At 50.8% G+C, this 14,123-nt stretch overlaps 5 protein-coding genes across 5 annotated transcripts; 4 read left to right on the forward strand and 1 right to left on the reverse strand.

Moving 5' to 3' along the window:
• Positions 1–734: 734 nt before the first annotated feature.
• On the reverse strand, positions 735–1,199 carry APUU_11020A (uncharacterized protein; the record flags this gene model as incomplete). The annotated part of the gene is made up of 1 exon (XM_041693658.1): positions 735–1,199. The coding sequence occupies one exon, from the start codon at positions 1,197–1,199 to the stop codon at positions 735–737; it is 465 nt and encodes a 154-aa protein (XP_041550386.1).
• A 5,442-nt stretch (positions 1,200–6,641) lies between these two features.
• APUU_11021S (beta-glucosidase) lies at positions 6,642–9,168 on the forward strand (the record flags this gene model as incomplete). Its single annotated transcript, XM_041693669.1, has 2 exons — positions 6,642–6,810; positions 6,878–9,168. 2 exons carry the CDS (start codon positions 6,642–6,644, stop codon positions 9,166–9,168), a joined length of 2,460 nt encoding a protein of 819 aa, XP_041550387.1.
• A 518-nt stretch (positions 9,169–9,686) lies between these two features.
• GRE2_2 (SDR family oxidoreductase) lies at positions 9,687–11,043 on the forward strand (the record flags this gene model as incomplete). Its single annotated transcript, XM_041693680.1, has 5 exons — positions 9,687–9,708; positions 9,780–9,831; positions 9,917–10,049; positions 10,175–10,465; positions 10,543–11,043. 5 exons carry the CDS (start codon positions 9,687–9,689, stop codon positions 11,041–11,043), a joined length of 999 nt encoding a protein of 332 aa, XP_041550388.1.
• A 228-nt stretch (positions 11,044–11,271) lies between these two features.
• APUU_11023S (mitochondrial 37S ribosomal protein bS1m) lies at positions 11,272–12,663 on the forward strand (the record flags this gene model as incomplete). The annotated part of the gene is made up of 1 exon (XM_041693691.1): positions 11,272–12,663. One exon carries the CDS (start codon positions 11,272–11,274, stop codon positions 12,661–12,663), a length of 1,392 nt encoding a protein of 463 aa, XP_041550389.1.
• Positions 12,664–13,079: 416 nt separating this feature from the next.
• RPS17 (40S ribosomal protein eS17) lies at positions 13,080–13,735 on the forward strand (the record flags this gene model as incomplete). Its single annotated transcript, XM_041693702.1, has 4 exons — positions 13,080–13,100; positions 13,181–13,306; positions 13,386–13,583; positions 13,661–13,735. 4 exons carry the CDS (start codon positions 13,080–13,082, stop codon positions 13,733–13,735), a joined length of 420 nt encoding a protein of 139 aa, XP_041550390.1.
• Positions 13,736–14,123: the final 388 nt, after the last annotated feature.

Here is a 14,123-nt window from a genome sequence, read left to right on the forward strand (position 1 = left end):
TAGGGGCGGACCCCCGGCCATCATAGTCCCCGTTGATATAGCGCTCGACTGCACGGTTCTTCTCGTATAGCCTACGATTGTCCTCTATAGTCTATACCAAGCAATTGATTGACCGAGTCAGGCCATGACGTTCATTCCTGGTTATCGCTCTGACGATGTGTGACCCATAACTCAGATAAATGTTGGAATTCAATAATAATGATTGCGAAATATTCAGGAGTCCGGCCTGTGATTGAAGTCATGTCTGCCGGTGGTCGACACTCGGTGTCGTCATCAGGGCCTGGCTGCGGTCCCACATGTGACATAATTGGTGCCTCAGGCGCCTTGTTGATATCACAACCGCAACCTGCTTTGTTAGCACCCACACACTACCTGGGCATAGCGTATAGTGGCTGGATTTGTTTTTGACTTTCTTTCGCTATGACCGTCTGGGAAAATGTGAAAGGAAAGCCAAAGCACTTCGGCATTTTGCAGCGCCTCCTACCCCGACAGACTACGTACTCGAGCAACGCACAGTCTTTGACGTGCATTCGGGGGAATTCTGTGGGTCCTATTCTTCTGCGAAATCGAATCGCAACCAATCCCGAAACAATTTCTCGCCCTCGTGGGCCACTTAGACACGGGCCCGTCCGAGTTTGTTGACTCCGTTCACGATATTGAGGTTTTGGACTCGATTCCTTTTGCTTCCTTTGCTTTCGCTCCAGTTCGGTTTGGTCGCCTCCATAGCCCCTGAACTATTCTCGACCTTTCTCCATCCATCGCGCACAACTTCGCAGAATCACCATCGACCTTTTTGCAACCCGACAGCATGCCCCGCCCCTTGATCCGGTTGCCGTCGGGCCAATCTCATCATGAGACGGGGTTTCGCCCCGAAACCACCCGCCGCCGTTGATAGCCTCACAGGCCACAGTGCTCTGATGATCCCGGCTCATAGAATGGACTCCATTTAGTGTCTTTATCACGGCTGACTCCGCTCCGTCTGAATCAACCTCGTTCAGCCCAGCGAATGGGGGCTCCCCTTTCCACCCGACATTGATCCGCCAGGAACAACTAGCCACGACGGCGACGAGCTTGACGCCCGTCTTTGGATTAGTCTGAAGACATGGCAAACAAAATCGCTCTTTGTCCGGCGCGTTTGGCTGCCCGAAGGGAACGGTTACCCTTTCTCGGGCTCTCGCGAGAATGCCCTCGAGTTGCATCGGAGCAGTCACGGCCGGATCCAATGATTGACTTGACTAGAGAAACGCGCCATTTCAAGGAATATTACCCTCTGTTCTAGCACCGGGTCAACATCATGTCCTCATCCCGAGTTTTGTTAACAGGAGAGCAGGTTTCACCACCACTGAGTTTAAGTGACAGCACTAGCGGCATCTGAAAGCCATTTCACCTGTGATTTTGAACGACAATCGAGAGTGTTTTGTCATATGGAAGACAAGAAATGGCCTTCACTCCATTTCTAGAAACCAGTCCTATGGTGATATTCGTTCACCTACAGTGTGCATATATACCAGCGGGCGTATTCATTATATCGTATAGGAGTCGATGAAATTTTCTATCGCAGCATATGCGATAACTACAGTCATGTCGCCTGTTGAACGATACCTGGGATAGCAGCATCTCACTGGTGAAAGAACCCCTTGGGCCTTCTATATTTGCAAAAACACTGTTCAGGTAAAGCCTGATATTATTTTCTGGCAGTTTTATTGTGAGTTGGTCACTCGAGACATAGTACACCTTAATCGTGTTGGGTCATACCTTGCGCCTCAATAGCTCCCGTCGTTTTCTTCTGAATTCATTGACAAGCACTATCTATAAATCAACTATGCAATCAAGACATTATCATTCTCTCAGCATGTTTTTCAAAGTTTATAAATGAAGTATGAATACGTTCATTGTCGAAAACGATATCTCCCAATTATATGTATCCCCATAGTATAGATGCTGGGTGCTGCTGTCAGTATAGAGGGTATTACCTTCAATTTCTTTGACACCTGCAAATAGTATACATCCTTGAATTGCTTAATAAACTAGCAACCCAATAATATTTCTCTATAACAATACTGAGACTTGCATATCGTTACTTAGTGAGCGCCCTATGGAGCCCAGTGGCCAGCACAGGTCGCCGACCCACGGTACTATTTAGTAGCGGCCGTTGTGGCCCAACCATGCAAGGGTCTGAGGAGGCTCAAACACCTGTTGGTGGAGAGGGTTTCCTTGGTGCTCTTCGATCAGTGCGCTAGTTAATAAGTATATGGGAACTTTTGACCTGACTGTTGTCATATTGGTCCGGTCGGTCTTCTCCGGGAAAAGAGGGATACGTAGTACTAATTAGTACCTATGAAACAATTGGAAACCAAATATAAATTTTCTATAGGCCAACTCCGACTCGATCAATGATTTGCTTCAAGCGTGTATCGTAACTATGCTCCCTTAACATTCCCTCCTAGACTTTCCAGTCCGTATCCTTATCAACGCCAAACGCAGCCCAGATACCACGTACCAGAAGCAGCGTCTCGTCCCACGGAAGGTCAACATCAAGGCCAAAGAAAACCTTTCCTCAGTTTTTCATCTATGGTCATAAGACCGGTCAAGTCCGTTGTGCCCTTGGCTTTAGGAAGCGGACCAGTTCATGGTCATGAATCGTCAAGAATGACACGCCGTCGTAGATATTAGCCATGTTAGCTGTCACTAAAGACGGCCCAAATGCTTCACTGGCAGGGACGACACGAGCCATTTGCCAGTTTATGATACCGGTGAAGTTTAGAGCGTCGTCAACCATTAGGTGATCTCCCTTGTCATCTACATGCTTGATGTAGAATTATCCTGCCGTTTCCTCTGTAGCATGGTCCGGTTTTGTAGCAAGGTCCCGGGCATGAGCTTCCAAGAACAAGAACAGCAGATACGCATTCACAGGAAAATCGGCAAATAGCTACCTATAAACAATGAGGGCTAGGTTTTGCTCCAAAAATGAAGCGTAATAGTCGGCGGCAGTATTGAATGGTCCTGAGGGACTCAGGGCAAGGAATTGCTCGCTCGCAAGAGCTGGAACCATTGGCCGTGATGGAGATGACCCTGGAAGGAGGGACCCGGCCTTGTTAAATGGATGACGCTGGAGTACAATCAGAATACCAGCCAGCCCATTCCACAGCCTCTCCTTGTCTTGATTATCTGCGAAGCGCTTCCCACGCGGTCTCTGATAACCCCAGGAATGCCGGGTATTTCCTCCATAAGGATGTAACTCACTCCCACTGCGTTTTCCTTGTCATTGGCGGTGGCAGGTACTTTGGTCATTTCGAGAAACTTGAGCGTGGCATATTCGCTGCGAACGAGGTAGTCGATGAGGGACTGAGGAATACGGCCATTTATCCAAGGCACACGAACGAGCCAAACGGGCCCATGGTCCGAGAAACGAATGCGAGCATGATGGTTGACATAGCATTTCTCATCACAAAATATATGATATACAGCTTAGAGTCAAATCAATGTAGAATTTCACTATGCTGGACATGGGAGGCGAGGCTAAGGGCGAATATTGCAACGCTGCAGTGAGGAGGGCCAGTGCCTAAGTATCTCTTTTGACGTCAGCAGCAACGAGCCGTCGATCTATGAGTTCTACCTTCAATATCCATCACTCCAGAAAAGACTTCTGCTAGCGAATTACCTGGCATCACCCTCTGGAGGATCTAACTCCGCGCGGAGCTGGTTGTGTCAGTTCCCCACATATATACAGGCGGAACGATATAGGTATGTGGTTTGAAGCCGGCGAGTAAAGCTATAGCCGTATAGATACTTCATTTTTTCACGCAGGTGGCCTGGGCTCGTTGGCGTCTGTGTCGTACAAGAGTCGTATTGTAAACTCAGGTAGTCTGGCGGGATAAGTGCACAGCTGGATTCAAGGCGCCCGCCATTCTGCGGTGATGGGGATGGGGAGGACAAAGTTGTATATGAAGTTGTTGGATTTGATTTGATTAATTGACTTTCTCTTAATGAGCCCGTATTAGTGTCTAGTTTTGAGACTGTTTGGAGGCATATAATACCTGGTACGTTGAGATGAAATGGGTTGTGGAGTAGGCCCTGTATGAAATCAAGCCGGGCTTGGTTATTGTTAATTACCCCTCCATTTTGAGCCAGAGTAGTTATTGTGTGGAATAGTATGGAAAGATCAAGCCGCGACGTGCCCGGTTGGAGATGTTTCGTTGTTGTAGGCTGAGGACAGTCAACATCTGCCCCTCAGGCAGCCATTTTGATTCCCTTGCAATTAGTTGTGATGATTGCTCAGTCACACTTTCTGTTGGGGCGCTCCAGTTATTAGTGCACAAGAGACAAACCTCAGGTTCTTCGGTTATTTTTTCAAACTTGTTGATCTCGTTTACAACCACCAGGGTCGACCAAATCCCGATGCCATGACGCAAGATGATAACCGGGGACTCTCTTGGAGGCCCCAACATGCTTGAGAAAAACTGGGACCTCCAAGCCTGGGAGCAATAAACCCCACGGTAGAGAAAGGTTCATCCGCCGTTGACACTGGAAAGACCCCGGTATTCCAGCAGTAGTGTTTCCGCTACAAGAAATGGCAGCCGTCGGAATCCCGACTGTCAACAGCGGCATCGGAGACTTTCTGTCACACTGGGACCGAATTTCCCATCCGTGTCGATCGAGCTTCCCTCCTGTCTGGAGACGGGAAGTGTCTGGATTTCGAGTGCCAGCTTCTGGTGGGAGTGTCGGTGTCCCGGTTACTATCGGGAATGTGTCCGACAGTATGGTGGATTTGCTCTCACCAATTATTCCCGCGGGAACATAAATTCCCAGCCGCGATGAAACCAAGTCTTCTCGCCATAATATACGTAATGATGGTTTATTCTTCGATGTTGCGTGCTGTTGAGACCCTTTCTCCTACTACTACTAGGCTAGTACCCTTTATGCATGTCTATATCATAGCCCACGCTAAAGTTGCAGGGATGTCATATCGAAGAACTACGTAGATCTCTTCTCGCTTTCACTCACGCTGGCAACTTTACAAAAATAATTTTGATGGAATCTCGGGGGAATTTCCAACTCCGTAAAGGCCTTCTCCATACCCCGTGAATTTGTGCCAGCACTCCCCCCCACTCAGCCCGTGGACATCGGCATCTCTCCGATGTCTTCAGTTCTTCCGTCCCACACCTTGCGGTCTACCCTTGGATCCCGACATGAAGGACCGACCTCGCACTTCGGCAATTTTTCTACCGAGAATCCGCCGGAAGTGACAATATCGTAGAGCCATGGCTTGTACGGAGTAGACCATCGTTATAGCGTGGAAGAGGTCTAAATCCCTTGGCGAGGGCAGCCATTTACGCACACCTCAGAACGCCACTCGACCACTAACCACTTCGCCGAGACACAAATAGTCTATGACGGGCTGTCTGACAGGTTGTCAAAGCGGCATTATTCCTTAGGTCAAGCCAACAAGCTGCTTGGTATTGCCATCGTGTAGAGAAAAGAGTTGACACTGCGGGTGTACCGGGTGACTACTGGCACTAGCCATGCCACCTTATTGGACAGTAGTTGACTTCTCGGTTTTCGTCTTGCATACTAGGCCAGTCACCCATGCGGAGTTCTAAACCCTTGACAATGAAAGGCTCGAGTACCGTGGAACCGTGACTGAACCTGCCGTGCGTGCCAGAATTCACCTCCGCCGTTGTGCAGTGGACGTCCGGCTAAACGGCCTGTACGGAATATTCATTCCGCCTAATGGCAATAGTAACTGCTTTTGCCAGCCATAAAGTGTCCGAGTGGCGGAACTTGGCAGCCTCCAGTTTTTGGAGCGGGACTGGCACACTAAGAGTCCAAGCTCATTCCTTCGCAGGCTTGTACCGGTACCCCCAAGTGGGCATCCATGGTGAACAGTCTCAGGCCCAGCTTTAGAGTCAAACATGTTACAGCTTCTTACATTCAGGTAGAATAAGTAGATCCAAAAATCGGGTCACGTTTCGGCCAGAAACCAAGCAAAGAATTAAGAGGCCGACCTCGGCAAGTTGGGGTATTCCCGGACAGCCAGAGCCTGACTCGGTTTTCACTGCACTACTGTAGGTACTCCACACTCCGCAGTATGGAGAATCTTGCCCTGGAGAAAGTAACCTCGTGTCGTGCCTCACAATCGTTTATCCTGGTCAGGCCATTTCCACGCCGATCAGTACCACTGTACCACTACGAAGTTAACGAACCATGAACTGGCCTCCGCTCAGGGTAAACGTCGGCTAAACTTCCATCTGGATGGCTCCTCAGAGGCTCAGAGAAGTAGTCCCTTCCGCCATGGGCTCTAAATAATCGAGTTAGCGTCCTCCTTTATTTGGCTCTCATTCGCCTGTTCCTCCGCTTTTCTTCCGTCCCCCCAATACCCCACATTGGAGATGGCCTGGGGTGGACCGAGGCCACTGGAACTTGGGACGAGCGCAGTGTATAGAGTTGCTAGTATGACCTCATATGACCGCGAAAGTAGAAGAATTTCTATGCCCATTTCGAAATCTCGTCCCACCAGCTGAACCGGGTTCCAAGATGGGTCGCGGCTGCCGGAATAACCTATAAGTAGCAGAGGTAGAGATCACTGTCAGATTCTTTTTCCTTAACCACAGCTCAAGTGTGCAGTTGGAAACATGGCAATCATGACTAGCACTGCTCACCTCCTCGTCTGGGGCTTGTTGGCGGCTACTGGCGTCCAAGGCCAGGACTTTGGCGGCGGCTCCCGTGATGATGATGCGTTTAGCTATGTCCAGCCTAAGAACACGACTATCCTCGGTCAATATGGACACTCTCCTCCTGTCTACCCTTCACGTAAGACCGCCTAGCCTATGCAGGGACTGAACCATCTTAGGAACTCTCTTGCTAACCTGAATAATAGCAAATGCAACTGGTGCCGGTGGATGGGAGACAGCCCTCGTCCAGGCCAAGGACTTCGTTGCCGAGTTGACCCTCGAGGAGAAGGCAGATATGGTCACTGGGCAGTTCGGGCCATGTGTGGGAAACATCGTGGCCGTCCCACGACTCAACTTCAGCGGCCTTTGTCTGCAAGACGGCCCGCTGGCCATTCGCGTGGCAGACTACGCCAGTGTCTTCCCTGCTGGAGTCACTGTCGCAGCCTCCTGGGATCGAAAGATCTTGTATGACCGTGGTTATGCCATGGGCGAGGAATTCAAAGCCAAGGGTGCTCACGCCATCCTCGGACCCGTCGCTGGTCCTCTAGGCCGCTCTGCATACTCTGGCCGAAACTGGGAAGGATTCGCTGCCGACCCCTACCTTACTGGTGTTGCCATGGAGGAGACTATCCAAGGCCACCAGGATGCCGGTGTTCAGGCCACCGCGAAGCACTTTATTGGTAATGAGCAGGAGACTCAACGCAACCCCAACTTCAACTCCAGCGGTCCAGTTGGACAGGTCATCCAAGAAGCTTTGTCTTCCAACATCGATGACCGAACCATGCACGAGCTTTACCTGTGGCCGTTTGCTAACGCTGCCCGTGCTAAGGCAGCCAGCTTTATGTGCTCTTACCAACGCATCAACGGCTCCTATGGATGTGCAAACTCCAAGGTTCTTAACGGACTGCTCAAGGAGGAGCTCGGCTTCCAGGGCTATGTTATGTCCGACTGGGGTGGCACCCACTCTGGTGTTGCCGGTATCGAGAGCGGACAAGACATGGACATGCCTGGTGGTCTCGGCGGATATGGCAAAGACAACAAGGCCGGTTCATTCTTTGGCGGCAATGTGACTCTGGCTGTGAACAACGGAACCCTGGACGAAACTCGCATTGATGACATGATTGTTCGCATCATGACCCCTTACTACTGGCTCAACCAGGACAAGGACTATCCCTCTGTTGACCCGTCCGGTGCCGACCTAAACACCTTCTCGCCCCGGGACACATGGATTCGCGAGTTTAACCTCACCGGTCCTCGAAGCCGTGATGTCCGCGGCAACCACGGTGAGCTCATCCGCAGACACGCAGCTGAGTCCACTGTATTGCTCAAGAACATCAAGAACGCCCTCCCTCTGAAAGCGCCCAAGACTCTGGCCGTGTTCGGTAACGATGCGACGGAGAACACAAACGGCCCAGTCAACCTTGAGGTTTTTGAGTATGGAAATCTCGCTGCTGGTGGTGGCTCGGGAACTGGTCGATTCACATATCTGGTCTCTCCATTGGCCGCTATCAACGAGCGTGCGAAGAAGGACAAGACGGGCCTCGTTCAATACTGGTTGAACAACACTCAAATCGCGACTTCCGACGTCCAGAATGAGCTGTTGTATTCCCCCACTCCTCCGTCTGCCTGTCTCGTCTTCGTCAAGACATGGGCCGAAGAGGGTGCGGACCGTGAGCACCTGAGCCTCGACTACAACGGCACCGAAGTCGTTAAAAATGTCGCGTCTTTCTGCAACAACACCATCGTTGTCACCCACTCCTCCGGCATCAACGAGCTCCCCTTCGCCAACCACCCCAACGTGACTGCCATCCTTGCCGCTCACTTCCCAGGCCAGGAGTCCGGTAACTCCATTGTCGATGTCCTTTATGGCGATGTCAACCCCTCTGGACGTCTTCCATACACCATCGCCCGCAAGGGTAGCGACTACAACGCCCCTCCCACAACCGCTGTCACCACCAAGGGCCGTGACGACTGGCAGTCGTGGTTCGACGAGAAGCTCGAAATCGACTACCGCTACTTCGACGCACACAACATCCCTGTGCTGTACGAGTTTGGATACGGTCTTTCGTACACCACCTTCAACATCTCCAGCATCTCCGCCAAACCTGTGGTCGACACCATCTCCTCAGTCCCAAGCACCAAGTCCCGCGTTCAGCCAGGAGGTAATCCTGCGCTCTGGGAGACCATCTACAACGTCACTGTGTCAGTCACCAACTCTGGAGATGTCGAGGGCGCCACCGTGCCCCAGCTCTATGTGACTTTCCCAGACAGTACCCCCGCAGGAACCCCGCCCAAGCAGCTCCGTGGCTTCGACAAGATCAACCTGCAACCCGGTGAGACGCGCAAGGTGACCTTCGAGCTGATGCGGAGAGACCTAAGTTACTGGGACATCGTGTCCCAGCAATGGCTGATCCCCAAGGGCGAGTTCGTCGTCCGCGTTGGATTCAGCAGCAGGAACCTCAAGCAGGAGGCCAAAATCACCCCAGTGTCAAATTAGAGCATCGCATGTGGATGGAGGAGATTGGAAAAGTCCCAGGCTCCCTCTCGTCTAGGTATATGTTAATGATATCCATATGAGTCAACGGCAGTGTTTAGAACTTTAGTTCCAATAATCAACATGTTTCTTTCCTGTTAGCTTACAGTCCCTTTGATATCTCCAGCGGAGATAAGTTAAATACGTACGAATAATTCCACTAAACCCGAAGGTCAATTCGACTTTTGACTCATCCAGTCACGCAAAGCAGGCTTGCAACACGAATTCTGCCCCTGCATCCTATCACGATGGATTGGTAATCGCAATGGTGGACCGAAGTGGGGGGACTGAATGTGTGGATGAGGGGGAGGGGCACCAACTGTATGATGCCATCGGTCCGATTGGAAACATATATGAGCAACACCCGAGGCCATTGTCGATTGTCCGGCATACTATCTGCACTGCCTATTATCCTGAGATCACGACAGACTTTTGCAATTGAATCTTTCAACTACATTTGAAAAAAGAAAACGAAGGAAATCATGCCTAAGGTATTGTTGACTGGTATGTGAATTGTGACCCCCCGCCCCATTGGAATCACGGAGGGGCTAACCGGACTCTTTTCCTGCACCCAGGAGGTAGCGGCTTTATTGCTGCCCATATTCTTGATCAATTGCTGGAGCGCGGGTGAGTGCTAGACTCTGAATCTCGACGAGTGGCTTTGGGCAGGTAGTGACTTGAGATAACGGGACTGACCGTGTTTATTTCGCAGCTTCGACGTGGTCACCACCGTTCGGTCTGAAGAGAAAGGAGACAAAATCATAGCTGCGCACCCGAATACGCCAAAGGAGAAGCTCTCCTATGTTATCGTTAAGGACATTGCGCAGGATGGCGCTTTTGACGAGGCGAGTTTCTATCTTCGTTTATACTCCGGATTGCTTTTCTACTGAGAATTGGATCGCCTGGTTCAATTAGGCATGCGATTTGGGTATGGATCTTGTCGCATGGAAGGCTAATGATCACAACGTAGGCTGTCAAATCGAACCCGCCATTCGACTATGTCCTCCACACAGCATCGCCCTTCCACTTCAATGTTCAAGACCCAGTGAAGGATTTCCTGGACCCGGCTATCAAGGGAACAACCGGCATCCTGAAAGCCATCAAGGCCAACGCTCCAACGGTGAAAAGGGTCGTGATTACCTCTTCCTTCGCGTCGATCGTCAACGCAAAGCAGCATGAAAAGGTCTACAGTGAGAAGAACTGGAACCCTGTGACCTGGGAAGAGGGGCTGGACTCGTCGAACACATATCGTGCGAGCAAGGTAAGACAGATGGTTTCAGTGTTATATTTACTTTTCGTCCGAAAGAAAAGCCCCGACTAACAAATTCGCACAACCAGACCTTTGCAGAAAAGGCTGCCTGGGAATTCGTCGAAAAGGAGAAGCCCAACTTCAACATTGCGACAATCAACCCGCCGCTGGTGCTAGGCCCCGTCGTGCACTACCTGAGTTCTCTCGACTCAATCAACACTTCTAACGCAAGGATTAGTAGTCTCGTGCGCGGCCTCGACAAAGAGACTTCACCTCCCACAGGGACATTCCTCTGGGTCGATGTCCGTGATGTTGCGCTGGCTCATGTCCGCGCCATTGAGGTTGCGGAAGCCGGCGCGCAGCGATTCTTCGTTACTGCTGGCCACTACACGAACAAGGACGTTGTTGATATAATCCGCGATGCCTATCCTGAGCTCAAGGATAGACTCCCGGAGGCCAAGAGTGACTTGCCCCAGGATGTGTACGGCTATGATAACTCGAAGTCAATCCAGGTTTTGGGTCTTAAGTATGGTTCCTTGAAGGAGGCGGTTGTTGATACGGTCAAGTCACTCTTGGATAATGGAGCTTAGATAATACACGGTTAGACAAACAATATTATAATCAAGAAAGAGGTCAATTATCGATTCTTTTCTCAGTGTTAAGTAGGAGTCTGAACTAAAAGGGCTACTGCGGAAACGGGATGGTAGGGCGGACTGCGCTTTGTGTCTCAGTGCGTAGCCGTAGAATTCCAGTCGAACTCCGAAACCAACTTTTCTTCCGCGTCTCGCAGACAATCGAAGCAGGTATCCGCGAACAACATGGCGGCCTCGCTATCACCGACAGCAAATTTGCTGCGGAAGTCTCGCCTATTCTCACTTCCGCAAGCTATAACTTCATTAGAAACTGCGGCCGCTCGAAGCCGCAACGATTCCGACACCGCAACCCTCCCATACCCTGTCCGAGCGTCCATCGTTACCCCGGCTTCGTCATTATCAAGAGGGGATTGGGGTCTCAAAAGACCTCTTCCTGATAAGTCGACGTCGCAGAAGTCTTCACGGCCTGTTGTTCGGATCAATGCGCTGGATACCTTTGAGCATGTCACCGACTTCGATTCGGCAGCGGACCACACGATGACCCTGGAGAAATTCCAGGAACTCAATTTGCCAATTTCTCTGCCTACGAGGTCTGGATACTCGACAAGCATTGTGCCGCGGCACCACAGTCCCTTTGAGGCAAACGTCGACAACACGGAGGCTACACCTGCTACAACTCCTGACACGAAGCAATTCAGACACACCGGACCCTGGCTTGGGGGCCTGACGGAAGCAGAGTTCAGCGCCTATTTAGACAAGATTACGGAGGAAAAGCCCAGACTTATGCGGAAACTTCGAAGATGGTTCTACGCTAAGCGTAAGGCCGAACTGAGAAATCAGGCTCAGGACAAGGGTGAAGATTTGGAGAATCTGCCACCGGTCACCAAGGAAGAGTTCGACAACTATGTGAAAACACTGCGAACGGACCCGTATTCGCTGGGGCCTGTGATATTTGAGTTGTTGGATCTTCCTTCTGCCCCTGCGGTGCCGAACGACCGCATTGGCTCTCAGTACTACGCCTCGCCCCCAACCAAGATGCCTGCTGCCGAATATGCGACTTACGGACCCCCCATGACGCATCCCTCGGCAGGTTTGTCATATGCGCGATCGCATGCGTCAATCTACAACCACCCGAAGTATGGCCCTCAGGCCCATCAGCGTCCAGTGGAGGCACGTGTCCTCCGACCTCGCGGTAGAGTCAGGGGTAAGGCTGGCAGGGCGGTTGCCGGTGTCGGTGGTATTGCATTTGAGGATCTGAGCGCGATGACTTTCGCGGAACAAGGTGCACCCCCGGGTCTGGCGTCCTTCGATGCAACTATCCCTGGTGGTGCCAAATATTACGTTCAACCTATCCGGGCCTCTATCAAGGCGGACGGACAGATCGCCCTGGCGTCCTACCGCGCCAGTGCATCTGCCAAATTGGCACACGATCTCGAAGATTACAGGAAACCCTCTGGGACCCCCAGGTTTAACTCCCGTGCGCCCAGAAGCCAACGAGCAGTCCCGAGATTAGACCAAGCTCGCACAACTCCAGTGCGGCGTGTCGAAACGGAAGAACCGGAAACTAGCAGGGAGGATGTTGCAAGGAACCTCATGAAGACTCTCACTTCTCGGTAATGAGTTTCATCCTCAATGTTCCTGTACTTTATCGTCCTTTTTTGTCCTACTCCCTAGTTCCTGTACGATTAGCTTGAGGGTCTCAATTGTAAAGCCTATACATTTTTGTTATTTGAATATATGTGATATACAATACGATACCATAACTTCATTTAAGCGTATAAAACATAACGTAATTATAACTACCCAACCACATTTTCATAGAACCTTAGCAGGACAAGAAAATGATGGTGCTCCTAAAATGGTAAAGCGCCGATGACTAAGAAAATTCAAAAAGAATCACGTGGGCGGTAAGTTAGGGCAAGGGCCAGCACCACCAGACCATACCCGACAAGCCGCAACACAATATCAAAACCCAGCTCGCAAACTGTTAATCAACCAGCCAGCCAACAACCAGCCAGCCAACAACCGCCAAAATGGGTCGCGTAAGGACTAAGGTGAGCCGCTGAATGCATTCAATCAAACGAATAATTAGGGGAATATGTTCTAATCAGCGATTTTCTTCTCGCGAAAATAGACCGTTAAGAGATCTGCCAAGGTCGTCATCGAGCGATACTACCCCAAGTTGACCCTCGACTTCGAGACCAACAAGCGTGTCTGCGATGAGATCGCTATCATCCCCTCCAAGCGTCTTCGCAACAAGGTTAGTAAATTCCAGTCGTCAATTGCGGCCGCCGGGGATCAAGAATCTCTAGAGGGAAGTTGCTAATTCTGGACTATAGATTGCTGGTTACACCACCCACCTCATGAAGCGTATCCAGCGTGGCCCTGTCCGCGGTATCTCCTTCAAGCTTCAGGAGGAGGAGCGTGAGCGTAAGGATCAGTACGTTCCTGAGATCTCCGCTCTCGACGTCTCCCAGACCGAGTCTGGCCAGCTCGACGTCGACACCGACACCAAGGATCTCCTCAAGAGCCTCGGCGTAAGTTTCACTCGCTATTTCCAACAACTTCAAGGTGTTTGCCTGTGTGTATTGTTTGGTTGCTAACGTGTGGATAGTTCGACAACCTCAAGGTCAACGTTGTCGCTGTTACCCAGCAGCAGCCCGAGCGCCCTCGCCGCTTCCGCTCTTAGAGGACATTCGAAAAAAGTTTAATGATCTTATGCGGCTGATCTGTGGTCTGTCCGATCGTGTTTTTATTATCACCCTGGCTGGCGCGCCGGATTCCGGTTACTTTTTTAGGAACAGCATATGAGAAATGAAACATGGTTGCTGCTGAGAAAGGTGTCGCCGATTCCTTCGGGATGACGCTTGATTGCCAAAATTTCTCCCTTGTGGTTTCAGTCTTCTGCGGAAGATGCGTAGGTACGTATTGGGGTTTGGAAATGGTGGGCAGCTTGTTTAGCGTCCATTTCCCTGCTACATTCTCTACTGGAGAACTCCCCATTCGCTTTTGGGATGACAGTCTAAAGGTCATTAGAAGGTATGTATGCTGTGCCTAAATAACATTTGGGTATCCGC

Source organism: Aspergillus puulaauensis, chromosome 1 (assembly GCF_016861865.1).
Source record: "Aspergillus puulaauensis MK2 DNA, chromosome 1, nearly complete sequence".
NCBI lineage: Eukaryota > Fungi > Ascomycota > Eurotiomycetes > Eurotiales > Aspergillaceae > Aspergillus > Aspergillus puulaauensis.